Below are 26,590 nucleotides of genomic sequence, written 5' to 3' on the forward strand. Positions count from 1 at the left end.
CGGCGGCCCAGGCCCGGCACCGGGAGGCGGCGGCGGCGGCGGCGGCGGCCGGGGTAGGTGGGGGCCGCCCCCTCCCTTCCCTTCCGTTCTTCCCCCCCTCCCCCCGGTACCGACGCGTCCCCTCCCGCCCCTCCCCGCCGGGCCCCAGCCCCGCCGCGCACGGGGCAGGGCCCGGGAGCCGCCCGCCAGCGGGAGGCGGCTCCGGGGGTCCCGAGGTCCCCGCCCCGCTCCCGGAGCCGCCCCGGCCTCGGCGTGCCCGGAGCCCCGCGCCCCGCTCCCGGCCGCGAGCTCGGGGGACCGGTGGGGCCGGTGGGGCCGTTCGGCCTCCGCAGCGCCGAGCTCGGGGCGCGGGCCGCAATCCCGACGCCTCGCTCGGGCTTCCCCGGGCTGGCCGCGGGTCCGAGCTCGGCTCAGCCCCCGCGGGTAAATCCCGGCCGCTCGGGTCCGCCGGGGGCGGAGGGGAGGGGAAGAGAAGGGTCACCGGCCGCACCGTGCGCGGCCACCCCGAGATGCGGGCTGGTGGTAACGGAGCGAAAACCGGGGCGGTGGAAGTAACGTCGGGGCTTGGCACGCACCCGGCTGTGCCCGGTCAGTCATCTGGGCAGGGAGGAGAGGGAGCTGCAGCACCGAGACGGCTGGGGGAGCAGGGCAGCAGCGCGTTTCTCCTGAAATACGCGTCGGAGATCGAGCGCTGCTTGGCTGCGTTGGTGTGCAGGGAGAGCTCCATCGGTGCTCCCAAACGCACCCGGCTCACGGGGCTTTAGTGAACCCGGCTGAGATTTCTAGCTGCTTCGTTAACAAACGCAGAGCTGCACGGACTTCCCGGTTGCTGGTTAAATTACATAAACATTTTTTTTAGAGGTCTCTACTGAACTTTAAAAGGTCAAGGACTTGAACAAACTCAGTTGTGTGTACACAGCAAATAAATTAACAAATTGAGCTTGGCGTAGGGCTTTCCTTTTGCTTTCCGCATCCAAGTGCAGGCAGCTTTTAGCAGCACCTAACTCCCATTCCAGCTCCTTCACAGCGTGTTTTTACAGCGCTGTGTCTGCCCAGTAAGCTGCGTTTCTCTTTGAATCCTGGCGAGAGAGGAACCACAGAAGTATGCGGAGCGTTATCTTCAGAGCATGCCTGGCACCGGCCGCGCTGCGTCTCCCTGTGTCCCAGCCGCCAGACCGTCCATCTGTCCATCCTGCCTGTCCCGGCCCCGCGTGGGCAGCCCCTGGATGGGTCCCATGCTGGCAAAGTGTCGGCCGCAGGGTGTGGATGTTGGGGTTAATTCATCCCGGCCACGTTCTGGTGACGGGCGAGCTAAGGCAGCGTCAGCATTTCTGTCACCAGCCACAGCTTCCCAGGGCCTGCAGCGTGGTTCTGGGACTGGGGAATCGGCCTGTTACAAGAGCCTGCAGTGACAGTTCTCTCCTCTGAGCAAACAGTTCAAAGTAGGAGTAAAAGCAAAATGATTTTGGCACCAACTTTGAATCTGCTAAGGATTGTTAACAGAGATTGCATTAGCTTCACTCTGGTGTTTGTCATTACCGGCTTTGCATAAAATGCGGAGTGATTCCACCAGCTCCCCGCGATGGGTGTGCTCTGCTCTCGAGGAGTGGTGCTGACATCGGAGGCAGCATTATCTGCAGATAAATACCTCTTTCTGTCTGTCTGAGGTTAGCGGGAACATCTGTGGCTGTCAGTCTGCTAAAATGAACAGAAAATGTAGTATTGTGGTTGCTATTTTGTTATTTAGTTGCTCTCTTCAGTTATCCTAAATCTTGATTTTTCACACGCAGCGTTCCACTGACTGTCTTGCTTCACTTGGAGTGCAAAAACACTTCTCGGTGCTTTTGAGAATGGTTTGCCCAGGGAAGGGAAAGCTGTAGCTGTCTCCTTGAAAGAGTGGTGGGTAAAGATCAAACACACGATTATGCAGTCTAATCATATGACACGTGAGAAGAAAAAGGTTGCTGGTGATTGGTCTTCCTTGTATGATTTTTTCCCGGAGCTGCAATAAAATCCAGGCTCTGTGCATATGCTCAAGAAAAGTCGAACCGCAGCTCCTTTCCCACGTCTGTCAGTGCGACACCAGTTTGGTTCTGAAAATTTCTTAGGCTGCTCAGACAGGAACATCTGGACGAGTGCCTGCAGTGACAGCGTTGTGCTGTGGCATTTTGCACACTTTCACTCATTGTATTTATAAAAATAATAAATGCAGCCTATTTGAATTGAGCAGGAGAAAAAATCACAGCTGTCAAAGCCTGTAAGGAGCTCTAAATCCTACAGGATGTTGGTTTATTTGGTATAAAGCAGCTTTGGGATGTGTACCATAAAGCTGCTGAACTCTCCTACAAATTCCACGTTTCACTTGCACTGAGTTGTTGCTGCTGCAAACCAGCAAAGTGAAAGCCGAGAAGTAGGACAGAAAAGATGTTATTTTTCAGTGAATGAATCCTTACTGAGTCAGTCACCTCAGTTTCTTGGCTGTAAGCTCTCTCTCTTTTCATGTTTTTTAATGTTACACTTACCGGGTTTTTATTTGTAGGGGGTATAGGGTATAGGTTTGTTCTGTGTGAGGAGCTTTTTAGCTTTGTTGCTTCAGGTAGCTTCTTGAATTAAAACCTCCAGTAATTGAACGTTACGGTATCATTCTTCTGTTCCTGGTGCACTCATCAGCTGTGCCGTAAGCGTGGGGTTGCTAAAGGAGCTGCTGCTGATGGATAAAAGCCGAGAGGTTCGGAATGGGGAAAAAATCACCTTTTGTCTTCAGCTTGCACGCCCTTCTCATGCTTCTCTCTTCTGCCCTGAACCCCCTGCCCAAACTGTTTTGTGTTGTGTTCACCTCTAAACTCTGCTCAGCGCGCTGTTGCCGTAAAGGTAATGCTGTTCTGAGCGGCCAGGGAAGCTCACAGCTGCAGCATCAATTTTCGCTCTCCTGCCTCTTGGTGTGGCTTCAGACTTCATAAACACTGGGAAACAGGCACTCCCTGGAGTGACACCAGCCACAGTTACGAGTGCTCGGCTCTCACGGTGGCATTCAGGCCTCTGCGTCTCACAGCAGCGTAAGATGGGAGGTTTTATCTTTTATATTCTCTTGGCTTGAAGCTCTTTTAAGCTCATTCCTGAAGTACTTGCGAGGAGAATTTGGATCTCAAGTTGCAGGTCAGGTGGCAAATACTTGGGAGAAGGGTAGGAATGTAAAGGATAAATGTCTTATAAATCTGTGGAAATTTCATAGGTTTGTCTCCCCGTTGCTTGAGATCTTACCTGGTGCAGGGAGTCCTTGCTGTCCGTGTGCACGTTATCTTAATCAGTGAGAGTAAGGTGGGGGCCTCAGCTCGTTGGTTGCTTTGGTGGTAAATGGGACTGCTGCTTAAAGAGAGCTTGGTTCTTGGACGCACGCTGTGTGACGAGAGCAAGCACAGAGTGAGGGCGAGTTGTCCTGAGAACCAGAATTTTCAGCAAAGCTGAGGGCAGTGACCCAAGCGCCGGCCGTGGTGCCGTTCTCAGTTCACAGCCTTTTCCAATGGTCTCCTGGGAGGGGCCGGGATACCCCTTTAATTAACGGGTGTGCAAAGAAGTTAATAAAAATCTGCCTCTTGGTATGCGTTTTACCCAGACATTCTGACTCCCACGGAGGTGTAGAGACACCTTCGGGCAAATAGGTTGGTGTCTGGGCCTAAGCTGTGCTCAACTTGAAAGCTCCCGTTTTCCTCGTGTTGGAACACACCGGTCCCTTTCCTTGTACGGGATGAGACATCAGCTTCTTCTGGGAAACGCTACGACTTGAGGCCTGCGCTGGGCTGGAGGTCTGTTCTCCTAACTCCCAAAACTGCCAGCAGAGAAAGCTTCAGTTCGTCACGAGCTGCAGATAGCACTGATGAGCGCTGTCACTGTCCTGTGCTCCTCTTTTGATTCCAGAGGAGCCGTAAGCCTGCCACACGTAATTGCTCTGCTGCTGGTCTTTGATGCACACCCTGATGTACCAGCGTGTTTTAACAAGCTCGTGGGCTTTGGGGTGTGGGTGCTGCCGCTGTCGGTTTCCTGATTCAGGTAAAACGGTCCGTGAGGAAATCTGCCCGAAACAAGGTGCTGTCAAGCACTGGGGAAATAAAGTGCAAGCAAAGCGGAGTATGGGATTGTGCACGTTTGGGTTAACTTGAGGCAATGTTGTAGTATTTTTAGTGTTTTGAGGCAGTGCTTTTGCAACTCCACTGTTTGGGTGTCAATCTGATGAACCTCTGCTGCTGATTCCAGAGCGGTTGGGTAATCGAGCCTCGCCTGCCGGTACGTCACTACGGGACAGAAGCTTCGTCCAGCAACCTACTACGCTCTCCCCTTTCCTGTGCCTTCTTATCTTGTGTAATCTCAGTAAGACTTTTGCTCAACGTAAGGTTGGTGAAGTTGGGCTAATCAGGGCCTTCTGCTGTTGCAATTCTGTGTTGTGAAACCTCTGCGGGGGTTAGGCTAAGCCAGCTGTGCTCTGGGACCACGCGTGCTGTCTGTTTCCACCACGCTACCACAAAAAGGAGTACACAAAAGCACGGCGTAATTTTTCCTTAATTGAAGTTAATGCTGGTGAAAGGTGACAGATTGAAGGATTTAGGAAGCAGGTGAAATTAACACTTCACGACAGGCACACTGTGCCAAAATAAATTGCTGAATTGATCCTTGCCTGGGTGATCTTCACCGCTGCTTGTGATCAAAGCCAGCTCTTCTACTCGTGCGTTGTAGTGTGGCAGACGAGTTTGCTCTGTTTGAATGAAAGCAGTAAAGCTGGGGGCATATGAAGTGCTTTAAGCTTATTTTTATTCTGTGTTTCAGTACATTTGATTTTAGTGTCAGATAATGTGTGCATTATGTAGATGGTGCGATAAGGAGCTTCTTGAGAACTGTTTTGACACTAACATTTTAAACAATACCAACTTTAAAATGAGAACTGTGCCCTGCCTTTAAGGTAGCTGCACCTGGTATCAGAGACACACACAGTGCATCAACCTTTTCAAACTGTGTTTCTCAGCCAGTAATTTTCATGGAAAGCCCGTGCATCGTAAAATGTTTTTGAAAGGGATACGTGAACATTGTGCAGTTGAAAAGGCAAGACAGTAATCACAGGTACGATGTTACTCATGAACAACCCACATCCATTATCCATCTTACGCATTCCTTCAGATGGCCAGCCGAACGTTTTCAGGACCACGAAGTGACTCGATTGGGAAAGTAATCGGGTTAAAAATAACCTGGAGGAAAAAAATGTTGTTGTCGTCCTGGCCGATTTTCAAGTCCTGTTGGTAGTTGTGGAGAAGGGTATTGACAGAAATAAAAGCAGGCTTTGCTATTTTCAGATGCATTGTTCTTGGTTCAGAGAGGAATGTGATGAGCCGTGCTTGTGGCTAGACCAGGTGCCTTTGTTCGGCTGCTCTGCTGGCAGCCAGGCTGGGACAGCGCTCCCCGAGTGGAAGGCTCAGCTTGAGGTTGAAAAGGCCTCTGGGTTTGGTCGTGCTCGGGAGTAAGTAAAGACCCGAGCCATCGTGATAAGGGTGTAATTGGGTTTCTGGGAAATTTAATCAGCCGTTATTATCATGGCAGTCTGTTTTGAGCCACAGATTCTGAGAATCTGTGCTGTAGAGTTCAAGGTGTGCAGCTGAACTTCACCTTTTGTTCCTTTCTTCAGCTGCCTCGCAGTGCCAGTTCCAGCTTTTAAAATTCTCTGTTGGCTCCAATTCTCAGCACTGGTCCAGCCTACGCTGTTCTTCCTGCTTCTTGGAATCTTTCATTGCTCCTTCCAGTACAGAAGATTCAGCATGGATTCACAGCCCAAGGTTCTAGAGCAGCCTCAGTGCAAAACGTCACGAGTTGGATCTAACTCTGTTTTTGGGGAGGGGTGTTGAATGTGGCTGCACATGCAGCGTGCTCCAGTAGCTACGGAAATACTTGGCAGGAACGTAGATTGAGGCAGACGGATTCTCTGAAAAAAGGAAATGGACTGAGTAGTTCCAGCGCTGAGACAAGTCCCTTGTCACCAGGTGTAGCAGGTGCTCCGAGGGCCTGCTTTGTGCCGTGTATAGAGCGGTGTCTGACACAGCCATGAAATGCTGCAGAAAGGTTTATTAACGTCCCAGCTGTGAGCTGTGGAAACCAGTGATCTAATAGCAGTGTGCTTCTTAGCAAAATCAAAGCAGGACAATGAGTGTGCTCTGGCAGGAGAGCTGTAATGTGGTTATGCTGTCAGATGGGTTGCTTTCCTTTTATTTTTTTAACTGGTCAGCAGGTTTCTGTAAAGAAACATTTGAGCATTTTAGCATGAAGTTTTATATAAGTATTTTTATGATTTTTGTTTTTCAGGAGTTTATAAAATATTTAATCTCATTCATGAGTCGAACTTCCTTTTTAAGTCATGGATGACAAGGCTTCTGTTGGAAAAATCAGTGTCTCATCAGACTCGGTATCCACTCTTAACAGTGAAGATTTTGTCTTGGTTTCCAGGCAAGGGGATGAAACACCATCTACAAATAATGGTAGTGATGATGAAAAAACAGGACTGAAGGTAAGAATCAGTAACCTGAGTTTGTTCTCTATTCTTCTAAACCTAACTAACCATAGAAGAGCTTAAAGAGGGACTTCTTTATTGTGGAAAACTTGACAGAAAGGAGAACTTATTCAAGAATTGATTTTGCCGTAGTTTCTGCATTACTTTTGCTGATGTGAAAGGTGATAATTAGGTTTTGAGTACGAGCTTTCTCCATCGCTACCTGTGGGCTTTTTTTCCCACTTCGCTTAATCCTTCATGAAGTGTTTAGGATGAAAGAGACTGTCAAGAGCTTGGAACTGTGATTTCCTCACAGATTTCAGGTAGAAAGCAATATTAACATACACTTGATTTGAACATATCTGTTAATTCAAAGTATATATTAAAGTTTTCCCCAATGTGAAATGTTCTCTTTAAGAAACGTAGAAGTGTAGTTATAACTAACAACTTGGCATGAAACTGAGAATACAAGCCTGTGTGGGCAGGCTTGTGTGAACTGGAAGGGTATTGACGTCTTCTTGCTTTTAAAAGTGCTGTTCTGGAAAGAGACCTCCTCACTCTTTTTCCTTTTTTTGTCTACGTAAAGAAAATCCTTCATTCCAGTACATATTTGACCAGCCTTTAAGCAAAGTGACACTAGTGAGGTGGTTGCTTAGAATGCTGTCTTTTTAACCTGTTGAAAACCAGATGTTGCCTAGAGCGAGTCAAGTTGGTGTGTTCTGTGTAGATGGAAAGACATTCCAGCACTGCAAGAAACTGAAACCTACGGTCACATCTGTGTCTTCAAAATAATGTCTTCAGAGACGATAAGAAATTGTGTTCTGCTGGTAGACTGTACATTCCTCTTTTCCTTAGCAGTAGTTGGAACTGAGACTTTACTGAACGTTTCTTGATGTCTGTGCTCATCTTGCTTTTACCTCCAATGGCCTCATTTGCTTTTTGTGCATTGATGTGAGCCCCACACAAGATGGGCCACTATAACCTCTGTTTTCTTTTACATAAGACTTCCAGCTAAATCTGTGAGTTAAGTCTGAAGATCTTCCATTTAATCTGGCAAAAATGTTCACTTATATGTTATTGCACTTGCATAATACTGATTTTTCTCTTCACATCACAGAAGGATGGTCTACAAAAATTTGAAAATTTCTTGAATAATCAGCCTGATGTTCTGTAAAACCTGCTGGAAGACTGTCACCTCATGCTTATCTTTCTAGAGGCTGCATATACAAGTAGCTACAAATACTTGAGAATTCAGAATAGTCTCCACAGTGGTTCTTACCTCGAGAATGCTTATGGGGTAGTTGTGTGTGGTTTAGCTCCCAAAGTCAAAACACATCATTTGAGACCCCAGGAGACAGACAGTCTACCAGAGTTTTCATTCTATCTTGTTATTCCTAAAGAAAGTTTGGAAATGTGAAATACCTTAGTCTGCAACACTCCTTGTTCCACGAGAGAGCTCTTTGAGTTGTTGGTCTAATGTGGCTGTCCTGTTGTGATAGTTTGACAGGATGTATCTTTAGTACAGTAAGAGACATTAAAGAGACTTGAATGTGAAGCCTTCTTTATTAAAGCACACAAATATTTGTTAGCAATATCCTTAATCAATTTCAGACTGACTCCTGAAACTTACTACTAAAATTTGCTTCATATGTTTACTTCCAAAGCGGTTTACAAAATGCTGGCTGCAGGCGTGCTGTTCCTCTCGATGAGGAAAGGCCGTCACCATTGCTGCCTCTGCTGATCAACAGCCGAACAGGAAAGTCATGCTCTTCCCTGGCTTGGCACTGAATGTCACAGAGCTCCACAGGTCTTAAAGATAAGCTTCTTTATGAATTTGGTGCCAGGACTGAGCACAGTCCCTGAACAGAGTGATTCACCTTGAGCCTTTCCACATTCTGTCATTTGAAAGTGTTTTGTTAGTGGCAGCAGTCTGCGTGGCTGGTGGAAACGTTACACCTGAGATAAGCAGGCAGTGCGCAGTGTAAGTTCTCTCGTGCAGTAATTTTCCTGTTAACCTCCTTCCTTCTGGTTAAGGCTGTAAAAACAATTACCGTCAGGCATGGAAGATCTTTTAGCTGGTCTTCAGGACACAAATTGTCTTCCGGTATTGCTCTACAAGAAAAGAGATACTGCCCCGGAAAGCACCTTTGTTCTTGCTATCTTTTTGGTTTTAGTTTGCAGGTAGCCATTCAGTAGACACTTTTACTGTATTACTGAACTGTTTGTGAATAGATAAATGGAGTTTTGAAGGTTGTCAGGTATGTTAAAAGTCCTGTTGCAGTACTTAAGTGGTATATGGAAAATTAACATTACTACAAAACGAACACGAGGTTACGCATTTCATGGGGACAAACAGGGAGAAGGGGCTCTTCAAGGAGAAGCAATTGCTTTGCTATGTAGAACTAAGTTAAACTGTAGATGTCAAAACCCATTTGCTGTGATGAGCCCACCAAGAAGAGCAGAAAATAAGTTTAGGTTTGTATTTGAGCTTTTGTCTTTTTCTGCTGCTTTAGAAGAGCAGTGTGAGTATCCTAAAACATTTGCTGAACACAGTCTGATGATGGTGCTAGAAGTTTAGGCTTGTGTTGGCTGAATGCAGTAGGCTGTCAGATTTATAGATCAAATCTGAGCCTCTCATTGTGCATTCTTTGCTAAGCTGTCGCTTTCAGTAATAGTGCTGTGGACTCAACTAATGCACAGTTTTATTCTTGGTCTTTCTCAAGTCCAGACAGGTAGATATTTCTCTTGGATAGTCATGTTTTTCTTCAGTTGGTCGTAATCCGTACTTTTTCTTTGCTTTTTTTTATACAGAAAAACATGATTCAACAATTACAGAACAGGCTTGTTACTGATATGTTCCCAGAAATACCATTTGCTAGCTGTCTCTGCTTTCCAGTATCATTTCTGTGTCTGCTTTTGCTTGCTGCCAGTGGGACTGAACTGGATTTACAAAAGCCTTGTTTCTGGAGCCCACTACCTCCTGGAGTTCTCTGACTGCCTGGTGTAAGGAGAAGGGAATAAACGACACTTGTAATAGCTCCTCTATGTTGTCGTGAAGGAAGTTTTGAAGGAGGCTGCATGCTATTTAAAAGTGAAGTCAGACTAGTTTCCAGTGCTGTGAGAAATGGAGGAAATGCTGTCTAGGCTAAATGGTTCCTTTCTTCTGTCTCAAGCGGACCTACGCGAAGGCGTTTGTTAGATCCACTTGGTTTCTTCTCCCCTTCTGCCCTTGGTTGTGCTGCGCTCTGTCCTGCAGCATCTTACCAGTTTCAGGGTTGCAGCAGAGCTTCAGACAGGTTTGCACCTAACGTGTGCTTTCCCCACGAGGTGGTGGCTGTTATGGCTGCCTCAGAGGCTCTGCTTCACTTGAAGTTGGCTGTGCTTTGGATGTTAGGCCTCCTTTGGGCAGCTCCTTTGTTGCAACTGGCTGCTTGCTGTGAGAACAGAAGGCCTCCAGTCCAGAAGTGTCACCGATGCTGCTTTTGGAGTTGTTTTTGGAAGGTAGTGCCTGGTTTGAGGTGGAGGGCTTTCCTGGAGGCGTTTTGAATTACTTCTTAAATGAGGATTTGGAGTTTTGAGAGTATTTGCTAGATAGAGTCTCAGTGGGCTGCGCTGCTCTCTGCTGATGCTGTGGGCTTCACGTGTATGTTGTCATATTATTTTTGTCTGCTTATCTTTGTTAGAGCAGTTGGATCTAGACTTACCTTGGATCTTAAAATATAGGGAGGCAGTGATTTTGCTTGTCTTTACATAGAGCTTAAATACTAAATTGGATCCAAGCAGTGCCTCGGAGTTGAGTTCTGTTGCTTGTTGGTTACTTTGCGTTTTATGTAAATCTCCCCTAGCCCTTTCTTCTTTTTCCTGTGCCTGTTTACTGTCACACTGTAAACAACCTGGACTCACATTTTACCTGTTCTGCTGTTTTTATTAATTTTTTAGATCATGTTTTATAGAGTCGTATCAAGGTAGAGTTTTTTACTACAATTTATTGTACCAAATACAGTAGGTCAGCGTTCAGAGTTCTCTGTCTTGTAAGCCTGATGGAATGGAACGTTTTTCACCTGCATTTTATGTTAAGACCATTACAACATTTAATTCTTTTTGGACACAAATCCCCCCCCACACCTCCCCAGACTGTAGTCTGTTTAATCCTTGTGAACAAAAGCATGTGAGGAGCAGGTTTGTGCCAGAATTTGTAATTCCTGTTCCTTAGAATACCTGCCCTGTACAATAGAAGTTTCAGGCATTAAGGGGGCTGGTGGAACTCTGATTGATTTGTTTTATTTTGTTACAAGTCATATAAACAGGGTGCAGGAAAACAACATGTAGCATCTGCCATCATCATCCTTCTGAGGAAAGCCTGCACAAACCTGAATAATACACTTGATACTTCAAGAGGTTGTGTCTTTGGCCACATGCTTTGTGCGAGATTTTTGCATTGCTTCTGTGAGGAATCACAGAAAAGAATGCTAACAGTGGGGGGGGGGAATGGGAATCTGTGTTTGTAACTAGCTGCACGTTACAGATGCTTCTGTCTGCTTACAGCCGCGTAAAGCAGTTGCTCTGTTCTACTCCTGGCAGGTGATCCCAGATAGCATGTCGATACGTTTTAATCCATTCCAGAAAGTTGGTTGCTGTTTGAGCAGCTTCAGGAGGATAAACGTTCATTTTTTTACTGTTTTTTATTTATTTATTGTTAAAATATGAGAACGTTGTCCGTTGTTTCAGGTACTTCCAAGATAATTTATTTCTCTATGATGAAATGCGGGTTTTGAGGCAGTGGAGTTTGCTTTAATACTGAGATTGTGTTATGGGTAGACGTCTGCTTGCCCTGCGCTCTTCCTCCTGCTTTTAACCACTTCCTTTTTTTTTTTTTTTTTTTACTATCTTATTTTAAAGAGAAAAGAAAGAACCCAAATTTTCTTTAATAAGGTTTGTCTTGCAGTCTTTTTAGGTAGTTGCTCAATTTGGATTTTATTAGCCTGCATGTAGTGTCCTAAGTCAATAAGCTTAGGGAAACGTAAGGACATAGAAATGCGTATCTGCTCGTAGGGTGAGTTTTGGTGCCAACAACAATAACCAGCAGCTGAAGTGTTGGAATCAGGTACGTTGTCTGGCTGCCATCTGGTAAAATACTGCCAGTAAACTCTATTTCCATGCTTAATTTCTAAACCGTGTAAAGCATCACTCACTTCCTATGAGTTGCAGAAGAATGGGCAAAGCATTTCCTCAGATCCAGTATCTGAGAGCTTCCTGAAAATTGGGGTTTACTGGGAGGGTGACAGCACGGGGACAGGCTGCCCAGAGAGGCTGTGCAGTCTCCTTCTCTGGAGGTACTCAGAACCCTCCTGGATGCCATCCTGCACAACATGCTCTGGGTGATCTTGCTCGGCAGGGGGATTGGACCAGATGATCTTCAGAGGTCCCTTCCAACCTCGGCCATTCTGTGAAACTGCAGGGTCCTGCTGCTGTCACTGGTGTCCTGCATTTATGTGACTTCGGTACGCAAGCTCTCAAAGAGCTTCTGTTCACTGAGACAGAGCAGCGTGCGGTGAGGGGTCAGACCAGGTCAGGTTGTCGTGGCTGTCACCCAGTCAGGTCTTGAAAACCTCCAAGGGTGGAGACTGCCCAGCCTTTTTGGGGTGACACGATTCAATATGTTACTGTCCTCGTGGTGAAGGAATGTTTCCTGCTGTCCAGTTGGAACATCTTGCTCTTTATGCCACTTTCTCTCCTCCTGCTGTGCAGCGCTGTGAAGAGCCTGGTTCTCTCATCCCTTGCAGCTATGGAAGGCTGCTGCTGGGGACCCCCAAAGCCTTTTCTTCTTCAGGCTGAGCAAGTCCAGCTCCCTCAGCCACTCCTCGTAGAGCAAGTGCTCCCTGTCCAGCCTGGTGGACAGGTCCCCTCTCTGGGACCTGCTGCAGCTCACGGGTATCTTTCTTGCACTGGGGAATCCAAAACTGGATGTGGCCTTCTAGATGTGGTCTTAGCTGAAAGCGACCTCCCCGTGTCTGCTGCCTGTGCTGCTGTGAGCATAGCCCACTGATGCTACAGCCTATGCTGATCTTCCATAAGGGACAGAACCTTGTATGTCTGGAGACTCTGATCTTTTTGCACAAAGATTGAACATCTCTGCCCAGATTAGAGAACAACACAGTTGGATTGTCTTTGTCAACAGGAGGTAGTGCAGGCATTCCAGTTCTCTCTCTGTCTTCAGTGAACATGAATAATTCCCTGCATATTGCCTACAAACTAAAAACCAAACCAAACCAAACCACATCACACCAACCAACCAAAAAACCACAAACAAAGCCAGTACTGTAGCACTAAACATCTTCATTCTCTTTCTAGCTTAGGACCTAATTTCGCACCACCTGGGCTGCTTGCTGCACTCTATCCTCTTGACTTCAGTGAGTGCAAGGTCAGGCTGCAGATGAGTGCTAGGAAATAAACCAACACTGCTCCTCAGCATGATGGCATCATCCTGTTCCAGATTCTTCTCTTCCTGTGAAACCTTGCTACCTTCCCCATGAACCACGTTGCATATTAATTATATTTGGTCCTTCCTGGTACTGTTCTGAGAATTGTAATAGACCGGTGAACTGTGGACTTCTCTAAGTTTCCTCTGCCATAAGGTAGTCTTTGCAGTACTAGGAAATTCCTGCTTTGAGCTCCCTTTGTAGGTCTGTTAAGGCGAGGGGGATAGAATCTGGGCCGGTGAACGTTTTCACATTGCTGTTTGTGTTTATGGTGGTAACTAGATGAAATTTGTTAACTGCTCTTTTGGGTGGTGGAGGCAGCCACGTGAATGACCATGTACCCAAAAGGTGGTGTTTTCTTTTTCTTTTTCATTCGAACAGTCTTTTTTCTTGTGTGTGTGTCCCATCTCTTTTGTGCTCTTAGATTGTGGGGAATGGAAGCGAACAGCAGCTGCAGAGGGAACTTGAGGACGTGCTGATGGATCCACCCATAGAAGATCAGTCAAGTGACCGGGACCATGGAGAAGAAATTAGGACTGATGGTGATGGGGAAGAACCCGTTGTCCTCGAAGCTTCAGCATCTTCTACCATTAACCCTGTGTCGGTGGCAGGACTCCAGAAACCAGAAATGTGTTTGCCAGTGAAACCATCCCAGGGAGGTTAGAAAAAAATGGGGAATGCCTGGTGGGATATTCTGAACTAGCTTTATCTGGGGAAGGGAAGGGGGATTTAGGTACAGGTGTGTCCATCTACCTTTCCCCGTTTCTCCCATTATAATCACCTAGTGCAGGTTGTGTGATGCAGGAGTTACTGTATGCTGAAACATTGTCTCCTGAAAACACTTGCTGTACTGGCCTTGTACAAAAATACTATGGTTATTTGCCTGGCTGTATAAAATACTATTTTTTTTTAGCTTGTCTATGCTTCTATTGCTGTAGTGAAAAGTGGTGCACTCATTGAAAAGCTGTTTGAGTGAACTGACTGTAGAGTTTGGGTAGCAATGCTAGCAATCAGTAACTTCCTTTCAGGCAGGTTTTGCTGTAGCATTTTGGCCTGACCTGACTTTCTATAATGTCACTTTCTTAGTCACTTTTGACATGCAGTTAGTCAATCCCTGATAATTTACTGCTGTAAACCTAGTCTTGCTTCTTATGTTCAACTTTGTGTCTTACCCTAGACTGTGAGGATTTGAGCCCTTTTACACCTGTGACTGATGAGGACAGTGTGGTGTTTAGCAAGCTCACCTACTTAGGCTGTGCCTCTGTGAATGCTCCTCGGAGTGAAGTGGAAGCCCTCAGAATGATGTGCATCTTACGAAGCCAGTGCCAGATTTCTTTAGATGTGACTCTGTCAGTGCCTAATGTCTCTGAAGGAACAGTGAGGTACAAAGCTAATTATCAAGCATACTCTGACTTTGTGCATTTAATATTACTTTCTTTTAGCAAAAGAAACAAGTTACCAATTTATCCAGGAGGAGTCATGAGCAACTTAGCATTTCTTTTAGTAGAAAAAGTGGATTTTAAAGAGATCTGTGGAAAGTGATGCTTTGATTCTGTTTCCTGAAGACGTTTTTTTTTTTGCCCAAGAATCAGTATGGAATACTATGATGATCCAGGGTGTCCCAAAAGCTACAGTGGGAGTGGTTATTGATGAACACTCTGGAAATAGCCTGAGAAGTATTTAGTTTGTAGGGCTGGAATATTGCTGGTACATTAGGCTTAACAGGGGTGAGGCTATCCACAGCTGTATATTAGTTATTTTATTCATGACGTACATTCTGTAGTAGCTGTGAAATTGTTGAGGCTTGCAAGTTATTGGCTGGCTGAAATAATTCTTCTAAAGGTTCAGGTTCTCTCTCTCTCTCTCCCTGCCCCCAAGACTTCTAGATTCTCAGACCAACACAGAAATCGCAAATTATCCGATCTCTCTCTCTCTTTTAACAGACTTTTAGATCCTCAGACAAACACAGAAATCGCAAATTATCCAATCTATAAAATCCTTTTCTGTGTACGAGGGCATGATGGAACCCCTGAAAGTGATTGCTTTGCTTTCACTGAAAGCCACTACAATGCAGAACTCTTTAGGATTCATGTCTTCCGATGTGAAATCCAAGAGGCTGTAAGTTGAATCTTTTTGTCAAATAATTATTATGTAAAAGTTATTACTGAGAGCAGAATTATGTCAGGCACTTCAGAAGTAATTCATGACTTTTTGTTGCTTTTATACCCCAATTTAAGATAATTTTCGAAATCTTGGATATGAAATGAGAACACGTTTAATGGCTTATTCTTTAAAAAAGTGTAGAAAAACAGATGCTAAAGCTGCCAGCATCTTTATTTCTCATTGTGCTATATAGTGAAAATTCAGGTAGGTTTTCAACTGCTACATTCTGTACACCTGTATCTTTCTGAACTTTCTTCGGTGCTGTCTAAATGCAGGTGAGCCGAATACTGTACAGCTTTGCCACTGCCTTCCGTCGTTCTGCCAAACAAACTCCTCTCTCAGCCATCGCCACCCCACAGACTCCAGACAGTGATATTTTCACCTTCTCAGTGTCACTGGAAATCAAAGAAGATGATGGCAAAGGTTATTTCAGGTATAGATTCTTCATTCATTTGAACCTGATGCTACCTGCAAAGTGCTGTTTCTATTTTGTGTTCTTCTTTTGTCTTTAAAACCTTTTCTGTGCAATGTGTTTTAAGTTGTGTTCAGCTGAGTAGTCCAAGCCGAAATCATAGAATCATAGAATCATTCAGGTTGGAAAAGACCTCTAAGATCATCTAGTCCAACATTTGATCTTCCAGTGCTGCTCAGTAAAGGTAAATGTCTTGAACGACATGGCCTGTGTAGACGTGCTGTTATTTTTTATCCTAGGAAGAACCTAGCTTTTCTTATTTCCCCCTCATGTTTGCAACTTTTAGTTACATCATGCATTTCTAAGCTTAAGAAGGCCAAATTTGTCATCCTTATCCATTTCCTGGTGATTTCCTGGGGCTGATCTGTATATTAGTTATTGAAAGCAGAAAAGAAGGCAGAAATGAAATTTATTATCAAAAATCACCAATATTGATTCTCCTTGGTTTTGCTGTGACCCATTTATTTAAATTACTCCCCTGTTCTGATCTGTAAAGTAGTGCTTCCTTGTCTGGATCAAAAAAGCTTTCTGAACAAATGTTGCTTCTGTTTCCGAACATTTCTGTTTTCTGATCCAGTTCTCAAAATACCATAAATCTTTTCCCAGGTAGGTTTGTTTGTTTCCTGATCCAGGTGTTTATGGCAAGTGGTATTGGGTGAGGGCGTTAGAGCAGCTTTTCACATTGTTTTAGTTAGTGCCATTTTCATGTTAAGTCTGCTAATGGATAACCTTGGTTTCTAAAAAGACTTTTTCATTTTTTTGCTAGAAGTTTTTTTCTGCTTCGCCTGTACACAGTGCCCTTAGATGTTTTATGCAACCATTTATAGTGTTCTGTAATTGCTGAAGTGTCTTTATTACAGTACAACATGTCTGCCAAATACTCTGACTTGTTGAGAACATTGGCTCGTAGCCACAGCTTCAGCAATGTTTCTCCTCTTGGATTTGCATCCAGCTCATGCTTTATTTATTAAATAAATAAATAAATCATGTCTAATAGTCCAATATTTATTCAGCACCTTCCATTGTAGACAATCCAAAAGACTGCTCATGTGCTAGCAACAGAAAAATGGTTTAGCTCAGAGCCTGAGCATGAAAGATACTGATGGTTCTTGAGCTTGGGCGCAGCAGCAGCCGCCAGGGTGCGTGGCTGCAGCACACAGCGGTACTCTAGGTGACGTTCAGACTCTCTGGCCTGGTACCAGTAACAGTGTAGTCACAGCTGTGCAGGTGGTGTAAGCCATCCCTAGGATTTGGCGCTTGCAGTGGTTTTCAGAAACCATGCTGCCAAGAGCTGCTTCAGTCACAGCCAGCTCAGGTATGTCAGCACGGACTGCACTGACCCTCAGCCTTTGCTGTGGAGAGATGCCTAAAGATCTCTTCAGCCACAAAAGTTCTGTTGCATTCGGGGTGGAACAGGGCATTTGTTTATAAGCTATGTACCTGTTCTACACAAAATAAAGAGAAGTGACTTTTTGTCCTGCCTACGTTGGGTGTACTGTACAGGTTTTAATTCAAGCTAGCTTTAGCTGTAATTCAGCTAGCTTTAGCTGTTTGACACTAATCCTTGTGTGACCCTTCAGTGCAGACCCATACTCGTGTGGAAATTAAGAGAACTCTTTCACATAGCTAGACTATCAGAGATGAGCCTATCTCGGTTCATTCTCACCATGGCTCAATAGTAGTGGTGCATTTCTGTCATACTGGGAACATGAGCTCAGGCTGCATGTACTGGCCGTAAGAGTAAATCCACTGTCCTGCTCCAAGACAAAACTCCGGATTACTCCAGTTAAAGGTAGCCTGCTGTTCCCTGGGTAAGCACCTGCTGTCAGAAAATAAACCCAAATTGTATGGGAGTTGTTAAACTACAGGCAATACTGCATATCCCATTTTGCAGCGCTCAGGGGTCACAATGCTTAGCTTGAGAAGTCTGAACTAAAATAAAGAATATTTTTATGTCCAAGGGGAAAGTGAGCATGTGGGTGACTTGAAAGAAAGTCAAAACCTAACAGTCTCAATCTGTCAAGCGTTTACTGTGACTGTGCTGCTCAATAGGGAATACAGATGCTAAGGTTTTACCATCAATATTGGGATGGAAATATAATTTAGGTTTGCCCACCACCGCGCTCTATCACTGCTTTTGGTAGCATTTAGGGGACGGTGCTTTCTGTAGGGAAGAAGTATGGAAAATGGTCTAAATAATGTTCTCCTGGCTTGTTGACTTACCACGTGCCCCAGGGCTCACCTCCCTTGTGAAAGAAAGTGGTGTGCTGCCGCTTGTAAGTAATTACTCAAGAGATGATAATCCCATGTTACATGGGGAATCAATAATTGGAAACTTTCTTTAAATGCTGCTGGAGGTCTCAAAAGAATAAGCCAAGCGGTATAAAAAATACGATTTTTATTTTGAAAACTAAATGTCCTTGGTTTCACCTAGTTGTGATAAAACACGAACACCTATTTTGTGGCTATTGCTTCCAAGTGACTGCTAGCAGTGTGCAATGAAGAAAGATCTTAAGTGCTTTAGTGTAGGAAGCTGGCTTCACCAACTGTCTGATGCTGTTTTTAATGCATAAAAGGAATACAGTTAAATGATGCTCTGAGAATTTTATTTTACTTTTTTTCCTTTTCTGGTAAATAACAGCGCAGTCCCCAAAGACAAGGACAGGCAATGCTTTAAACTCCGCCAAGGAATTGATAAGAAGATAGTGATTTACGTCCAACAGACAACTAATAAGGAACTTGCTATTGAGAGGTAATTTTATAGATTAAAAAAAATATCTCTTTAATTGATGATTTGTGTTCTTTCTTCTGAGGCAGCAGCTTCCTGCCTGTTCCATGAATACTCTGTTTATGTAATTTAATTCAACACCTCTGTGTTGAGCAGGATTGTGCAGAAGATCTGATTGGTTTGTTCAGCACGTGGGTGGCAGGGCACGGTGCAGGTGCAGTGAAATCTGCACGGATCTTTCCACGGGTTGTTGGATCAGTGTCATATCTACTCTAGCCCATTCAAAAACTTTGTATAAAAATGTATTATTTCCATTTTAAATGGTCAATATGTCTAAAATGCAGAGGCAGTAATCAGCAACTGAGTTATTTAAAGTACTTTGCTTTCCTTTTTTCTCAGTTGCATCTGAGAATATCTTGGTACGTACACTTTGAATCTGCTGCAGTCTGGAATTCTAGAACATGAAGCACCTGTGTAGGGAAGGGAGAGTTCAGACTTCAAATCTTCCGCTGCTTGGAAATAAACTAGCAATTTTTGATTACTGGCAGAGTTTTGCACTGCTCATAATACAGACAAAAGACGCATCTTCTGCCAGACTCTGCAGTCTGACACAAAGCGTAGGAACTTCATAAAGTGTGGTAAACCAGAGGATGAAGTGGAATATCTCTGTGGGCCAAAGGTCTTTCCAAATTAAACCTGCAGAAGACAGGCCCATGCACTTCATGTAGAATTTCCTGATTCTTGTCTGTTAAGAGGTTAAATTGTATGCAAATATGTATCAAAACCAAACCAAACCAACAACAAAAATAAAATAAACTACAGAAGAGAAATGGTGGCAATGTTGCCCTACCTACAGGATAGGGATCATTAGCAGAGTCTGTTTGACAAACAATTATCTTTGTTTGGAAGCAACTGCAGGCAGGAAACAATCACACTGTAAATATGTTCATGAAATCTTTCTTGACATTTTCAGTATTGGCTTAGCATTGTTTTGGTGTACATGCCTGATACTACTCTCAAATGTCAAGAGTTGTTGACATTTGTTACTGCATTCGTGGGCTGCTTGTGGTGTATGACAGAACGTCCAGATAAGGAATGCTAATGGTTTGTTTATAAGTAGTAATTTTTGCAGATTAATTTTTTGTCTGGTTTTGCAGATGTTTTGGCCTCCTCCTGAGCCGTGGGAAAGATGTTCGGAGTGGTGACATGCACCTTTTAGATTTGGTAAGGATCTCTCATTAACAAAATTCTATAATAACTTTTATTACAGTTGCTTGTGATCTCAGGATAGACAGAAAAGATTGAGGTTCTTAGGCACGCTTGTTGTTTAGAGTTGATGCTGTAGTGTATGCTCTTGAGTGTAGCTCTGTGAAATTGGGATGAATCACTGCTGCTACAGAGTTATACGACATGACATAATGTTGGTCAAGGGAGTTGCCCGATTTTGCAGTCAGCCCTGACTGTTCTTGTTTAGGGGCCTGGAGTAAGAAACATGGAAGCATCCCCATCTGTGGCAGGGGGGTATATAGATGATCTTTAAGGTCCCTTCTGACCGAGCCATTCTATGATTCGTTTTATTTTTGGAAGTACTGAACACTGAAGAGCTGCACCTTGAACTTACAAAGTTTTACAGTGTACTTACTGCTGTAAAAATCAAGGCCTAAGAGCTTCACATATAACTCTGAGAATTAGTGGGCACTTTGTTATTATAACTCACTTTTTCATCTATGAAATGATGTTAGAAATTGTCTGACTTCACAAGTGTGTTGTGAAAACAAACTTGGTTAGTGTTTATGAAGTACATACTTGTTGCAGTAGTGACTACCCAAAATGATCCCAAACTTCATGAATAATTTTACTTTTTACCAGGCTTTGAGTTGCTCAGAAAATAAGGTTGATGGGAAGACAGATACACTGAATGCTAAGGATGAAATACTGACTCGGTTCCTAATAGCTGAACAACGTTTTGTATGCTGAATGAAGCTGGATCTCAAGATGTTTTAGAGTAAAATTTACTTTTATAAAATAGCTATTTAGGATAAAATAAAACACAACTAGTTTATTAAAACATCATAGTGAAGTAGAGGGAAGTTGATGTGAAACATCTGCCAAGTTTACAAGTTCAGTAGCTTGTAGGACAGTGTTCTGGTTTATTTTGTTCTTTTAGAAGCAATGAAATACATTCCTTAAGTGCGTGATTAAAGCTTTATGTGTTTAAATGCTTTTCCAGCCAGGCAGCTGTCATTCAGAGACTCATGATGTGAAGTGAGGCCAGAATGACTGGATTGCCGTGGATTTTCCAGAAAAACTTAAAAAGAAGTTTGAAAAGCTTTTATTTGTTTTTGATTTTTTTTTTCTCCAAACAACAGCAGCAACAGGAAAAAAAAAAAAAAAAAAGAAAGAGCAAAACCTGTGAAACTTGGGGAACTGGTGTACTTGCACCTACAGCTTTGTGAGCTTAAAGCCGCTGTCAAATGACCACCTCCAAAATGAGCTATTGATCTTCAGGTGTCACTAGACAGATGTTCGAACTACGTACACACAAAACAATTATCAGTAGGTGGCCTTTTTGTATCATCAGCAAAGGACCAAAGACTCTATGGGAAATCTGCTCTTACCTTCTGAGCTGATCTCTGTTACAGGACTGTGTAAAATGAACTACACGTGCTTGTCCTTCTCTTGCTAGTGCAGGAGCTGTTTTATGCAGCTGAGATTCTTGTAATGCAGAGGTTGTTGTCATTTAAATAAAGTTGTGTAAAATCCCTTGTTTCCAGGAGTCCATGGGTAAAAGTTCTGATGGGAAATCATACGTGATCACTGGGAGCTGGAATCAAAAATCTCCACACTTCCAGTTTGTAAATGAAGAAACACCAAAAGGTATGAACCTTGCCAGATTTTATTCCTAGTTAGGGCAGATGACTTATCTAGGGAGCATTGGCTCAATTCTCCTTTCTTTAAGATGAATGAAAAAAAGTTTATTCTGTTCTTTCGTGTTAGTAGGAAGGAGGTTACAGAGGACTTTGAAATATTTCTCTTGATACTAATGCTTTGGTTCTCTCTAGATAAAGTACTTTTCATGACTACAGCTGTGGATTTGGTGATAACTGAGGTTCAGGAACCTGTTCGATTCATTCTGGAAACTAAAGTCAGAGTTTGCTCACCTAACGAGAGATTGTTCTGGCCCTTCAGCAAACGTAGCTCGACTGAAAATTTTTTCCTAAAATTGAAACAGGTAACACTTTGAAAACCAGTAATAATCTACAGTTAATTTGGGATTTGGCTGGGTTGATTTTCAAGGTTAATTTTGGTGCAGTCGATTATATTGTTTGGGAACTTGGGAGATAAACTTAACGGTGTAATGCTGAATAAGTACAAATGCATTGAAGATAAAGAATTGTATTTACTGGTGCCTCTTAGCAGATCAAAATTTCACTACGGTCATTTCTCCCTGGGATTGGTAAAACCCGTACTAATATAAAGTTTATATTTCAGCATTTTTCTCCTGAAATAGAGATGTAATAAATGGTCTTTGATTTTTAGAAAAGCTAAAATCATCACGCTAATTGTTGCTGGTTATCTAAACTTGCCATAAAGAGCTGGGTGTCCTCATTTCAAAGCAAATTTTGACAGCTTTGACGAGGCTGTGAAGTTATACACAGGCTTATGGGTTTTCCAGACAAACCTCAGAAATGAAAGGAACAGAGGATTTATCTGCAGTCCAAGGCTGGGCCAAGAGTTGGTTGCATTTGGGTTACATAGGGCAAACATGTAAAATAAAGGGTTAAGGGGGGAAAAAAGCTTTTAACATAATCCTGGTGACGTGCTATCTGATATGATGCTAAAATGATTTTATCATACAAATTAAACTTATTTTTAATGAGCAAACATCCATGTGAAATTGGGGGGGGGGGGGGAGACATATGTGAAAGTCTCTTTAACCACTTGTACAGGCTTGAGAGCAGAGATTTCACACATACCCCAGGTTTCCCCGGGGGTGGGGGGGAAATCTAAGCAACCACAAAAAATCCCTAGAACTTGTTAAAAATTTTTACTGTTTCTTCCAACTTTTTTTTAACCATATCTACTAAAAAGGAAAGGTTTCTTTGGTCTATAATATTCATAATAACAATACAAGGCAATAACTTAGTCTCAAAATAAGTCTGGAAAGTTGAAGGTCCACATTACTAAAGAGATGACGTACTTGAAGTTCTCCTGCTTTAGAAATCACTGTTCTGAACTGGAAGTCCTGTTTAAAGGAATTGAAGGGTAGAAGCAAACATCTGTGTGGGTGTATGGACTCTCTCAGGGTTTAATAATTCTGAGTGAAGCTCAAAAAAGCAAGGTTGGAGTCCATCTGATTTCTTGATAAGTGTTTAAAAGATGTTTTGAATGAAATAGGATGCTTTTCTGAGCTTTTTTGTGTGTGCACTTGTCTTAAAGTGCTAGCACGTAGTGGCATTATTTCTTGGTAGAAACAAAGTTGAGGCTTGCTAAGGATTCGTTTTTTTGTGTATGTCCTATCTTTTATGTAAAATATGAATAAATATTTTGGAAACTTTCCTTCAGAATTTCCTTCAAAACGTAAGGTGGAAAAAATCTTTGTGATTGAGATCAGTCTTTTTACTTGGAATGTTTGTGAGGTGTAGCATGGAGATGTTGAGCTGATAAGGCTGCTGAACTATAAATATTTTACTACATCCAGCAGACACCTTCTCGGATTGGTAGTTTAAAGGAAGTTTATCTTACTTAGCTAATTCTGTATCTTTTGTCTCACCAAATTCACAGGCATTGTGACTTATCTTAGCTAATTCTCTTTTTCCACAGGCACTGTCAGGCTGTCCAACTTCCAGTGTTTACTAATGGAAGATTATCAAAATTCATAGTGGAAGCAACAAATATAGAATGTACTGCCTGATAAGCCTGGAAGGGAAACCTGTTTCTATGGAGTCATGATTAGCCTATTAAAATACAGCTGTGTCGAATTGGCTTATCTTACTTTGGCAGTGTTTCTTTATTCGGAAATGGTGAAAGCAGAGGGATTTTATTTTCTCAGAGTACATCTAGTGATTTAGTCCTGTTTAGTTTTGATGCGTTTCTCTTCATTTTAAGTACTACAAGGGATAAAACTCAGCACAGGGAGCTTAATGTAGAGTATGATTACAAATGTTATCTTCCTCTTTTCTTCACCTTTCCTTTTCTATTTTCTATCTTATTACTTTATGACAAAATATTCTTGGACTGCATCAAAACTTTGAAACAATTTCACAGAGGAGGACCTTCCTTTTAAAGGAAAGGAAGGAGCGAAACATTGAAAATTAAGGATGAAGCAGGTCCACGTAATAAACCTGGGGACCCACCAGCTCGTGTGCCTGTGTTCTCCCCAGCAATGTATATGCACAGATAGCTGACTTGGAAGCATTGCTAAGGACATCGTCATGTTGGGAAACTAAACGTGAACAATTTTTATTGGAATTCTCCCTTTGCTCCCACCAGTATCCCCAGAAAGTCAAAAAAGAGAACTTAGACTGCATTTGAAAGGTATGAAAGAATGCTTAGGGTTTGTTACACAGTATTAGGGATGGGAACATTAGCAGGCTGGCATGATGCATGAAGGGTGCTGCAAGGACTGAATGTTTTTCACTCCAGAATGTGATGAAAATTGTTTCTTTCTCAGCTCTCCTATTCTAAAAAGAGGAAGTAGAGCCTCATGAAGTAATATGGAGATTTGTATACCTTTTCTTGGTAAAAGGAAACTTCTTTTTTCCTAGATAAAGCAAAAGGACAGAAAGAATAACTCCGATACGCTGTATGAAGTTGTGTGTCTAGAAAGTGAATCAGAGAGGGAGAGAAGAAAAACTACAGCAAGCCCTTCTCTTCGCCTGCCCCAGTCTGGGTCGCAGGGCTCGATGATTCCTTCTCCTCCAGAGGATGATGAAGAGGAAGGTAAGATGTGGATTGCATACTTTGTATACTTCAAAAGAAAGGGTAGCTTTTAAGTAATAGCTATGAAACTTTTTGAATATTTTCCAGTCAGACTCTGTTCTGCTGATAGTGTTTTTTTTTTTTTGTTTTGTTTTGTTTTGTTTTGTTTTGTTTTTTGTTTTTCTTGTTTAAATCTTGCTTTAATGCTGTGAGTATTTGGTAACCAGTATCCCTGCATTCCTGGATTGGCCTCTCCCCTGTCTGCCACTTCTGTGTTCTGTCTGTGCTTTGCTCAGCACAGGCCTCCCGAAGCCTCGTGTGTGATATATTTGGAACAATGTGAAAAGAAGCTGCTAAAAATTTGGGATTATCATGTAGCTTCTGCCCCTCCCTGAGCAGCTGTGAAAAGATTTGAGAGTGAAAATGAGAAGCTGATATTTAGAAATGTAAGCAAGCAGCATTTTCAGTGAAGAGAAAAATACAGACATCTGTAATACATAAAACTCTATCAGGAGCTGCCTAGTCTGAACCTTAATGCATTTTCAATATATCTTTCTGGCTTCTTTATTTATTTTTTTATTCTCTTAAGCCAAAATATGGACTAGTTCTGAGTATATAAACATCTGGCTTTACAGCTTTGAGCTGAAGTGCAGATGACTTTCTGCTTTTTTGCTTTTTCTGCTGGCCTTCTATGTGACCTTAGGTGAATTGTTTCACTTCTGTGCCTTACCTTCCTGTTATTAAAAAAAAAGAAAAAAAGAAAAAAAGGTATTATCCATAAGGAATCTCCAACCACTGTGTTACCACAATGGTATTCTTTTCAAGACCAGGAACATAGATATTTTGTCTCCAGAAGACAGAAGTTGCAGCATTGCAAGAGTTTGCTGACAATTCCAGGCGTCAGCTGAGATAGTCTTTTTTACTGAATCTATGCTATTTCCTCAATAACACAAAAACAGAGTTGACTTCTCTATTGGTGAAATGTAGTTTTTGTGTGTGATACCTGCTTTTAGCATTTTAAAATATCTGGGAGTACATCCGTTTAATACTGGTTTTGAAAAGAATTACTGTCAATCTGTGCACCCCCAGCCCCACTTGAAAATGTTTGGTTCAAAAAGCTGTTTGCTTTAAGCCAGGGATGTTATCAAAAAGTACCAGGCTTCAAAGTAAAACTACAAAACAGTTAAAATAAAACAGCTTGTGGACTGTCATGGATCTGCAACAACAGGGTTGAGCCTGCAGCTGGTCAGTGGAACCGTATTGCTTTTATTGTCTTTGTAGCTTTTTTATTATTATTATATTTTTTTTATACAGAAAGTTGTGCTCTTTGAGAATTTTTGTGACCCGCCAAAAGTCTGGGATAGAATAATAGAAGTACTTGTATGGGAGATGACCTGTGGAGGTCTCTAGTCCTGCCTAAGTGTGAATCCAGCTAGTTAGGTTGTATTTTGTATTTTGACAGCCTCTCTGGGTCCTTGTGTCCAGGTCACCCTTATGGTAATTTTTTTACCTTATTTTTTAACCAGAATTTCACGTTAAAGCTTGTCTTCTGTGTTTTATCACATCTGTGCTCCTTTAAAAAGACTTCTGGCTTCTCTGGGCTGAGTGCACAAGCAGTGCATCCACAAACGAGGAATTCTTCTTGCCACACACAGTTAGGGGAGCAATGTTTATGTCTGCAGAGGTAGCAATATGGTTCTCGATCTCACAGCATCTCCTCTATTCTGCTGGCAGACAACGATGAACCTCTCTTGAGTGGTTCTGGAGATGTTTCCAAAGAGTGTGCAGAAAAAATTCTGGAGACGTGGGGAGAGCTGCTGTCCAAATGGTAAGTTGCAAAATCGCATTCTGAAAATTAAAATTCTGAATATTCTCAGCCCGTTTGCTCCTTCTGCCTGGATTTTTTAGTATTTCCAGAAGCCAGTTAAGATTATTATGGATTTAGCCCTCTTTTTTCCCCTCAACACTCCATATTCTCTGGCTTTGTGTTTTCTGATTTCTTCAGTGAGTGTTTTAATTATTATGTTTTAAGTATTTTAATTTTTGAGCGTGTGTTTAAATACAGTACAGAAATTCACTTATTCTGCTTCTTTAGGTGGTTATCTCTTAAAATAAGTGTGTTACTTATACGTAAGATTGACTAGAATTTTATTGTAGATAAATCTAAACTAAGTAATATAAAGAAAATGCAGCTCTTTTGTCTTTATTTTGCATATATCGCTTCCATTCCTGTCTGTAATTCTGATGTAGTTCACAGCCATTTTTCCTGCAGCTGTCATATCTTAGTAACTGCAGCTTAGGAG

General features: G+C 42.8%; 2 protein-coding genes across 3 annotated transcripts in view; one reads left to right on the plus strand and one right to left on the minus strand.

Moving 5' to 3' along the window:
- ZBTB6 (zinc finger and BTB domain containing 6) overlaps window positions 1-5,520 on the minus strand; it is a 16,365-nt gene extending 10,845 nt beyond the window's left edge. The window contains exon 1 of the mRNA XM_035341524.1: window positions 5,516-5,520. The gene's annotated coding sequence lies outside the window, so the exon portion shown is untranslated. The remainder of the gene's footprint in view (window positions 1-5,515) is intronic.
- RABGAP1 (RAB GTPase activating protein 1) overlaps window positions 1-26,590 on the plus strand; it is a 69,378-nt gene continuing 42,788 nt past the window's right edge. Inside the window, exons 1-12 of one of the 2 annotated variants that reach the window (XM_035341497.1) lie at window positions 1-53; window positions 6,340-6,541; window positions 13,427-13,661; window positions 14,180-14,384; window positions 14,946-15,120; window positions 15,441-15,598; window positions 18,279-18,389; window positions 19,523-19,589; window positions 21,140-21,242; window positions 21,428-21,597; window positions 24,134-24,308; window positions 26,022-26,115. In XM_035341497.1, coding sequence (XP_035197388.1) covers window positions 6,392-6,541; window positions 13,427-13,661; window positions 14,180-14,384; window positions 14,946-15,120; window positions 15,441-15,598; window positions 18,279-18,389; window positions 19,523-19,589; window positions 21,140-21,242; window positions 21,428-21,597; window positions 24,134-24,308; window positions 26,022-26,115 — 1,643 coding nt within the window. In that variant the 5' untranslated portion in view covers window positions 1-53; window positions 6,340-6,391. The remainder of the gene's footprint in view (window positions 54-6,339; window positions 6,542-13,426; window positions 13,662-14,179; window positions 14,385-14,945; window positions 15,121-15,440; window positions 15,599-18,278; window positions 18,390-19,522; window positions 19,590-21,139; window positions 21,243-21,427; window positions 21,598-24,133; window positions 24,309-26,021; window positions 26,116-26,590) is intronic. The other variant, XM_035341498.1, reaches the window with a different exon arrangement.

The sequence above is a fragment of the Oxyura jamaicensis genome, chromosome 17 (assembly GCF_011077185.1).
Source record: "Oxyura jamaicensis isolate SHBP4307 breed ruddy duck chromosome 17, BPBGC_Ojam_1.0, whole genome shotgun sequence".
Taxonomy (NCBI): Eukaryota; Metazoa; Chordata; class Aves; order Anseriformes; family Anatidae; genus Oxyura; species Oxyura jamaicensis.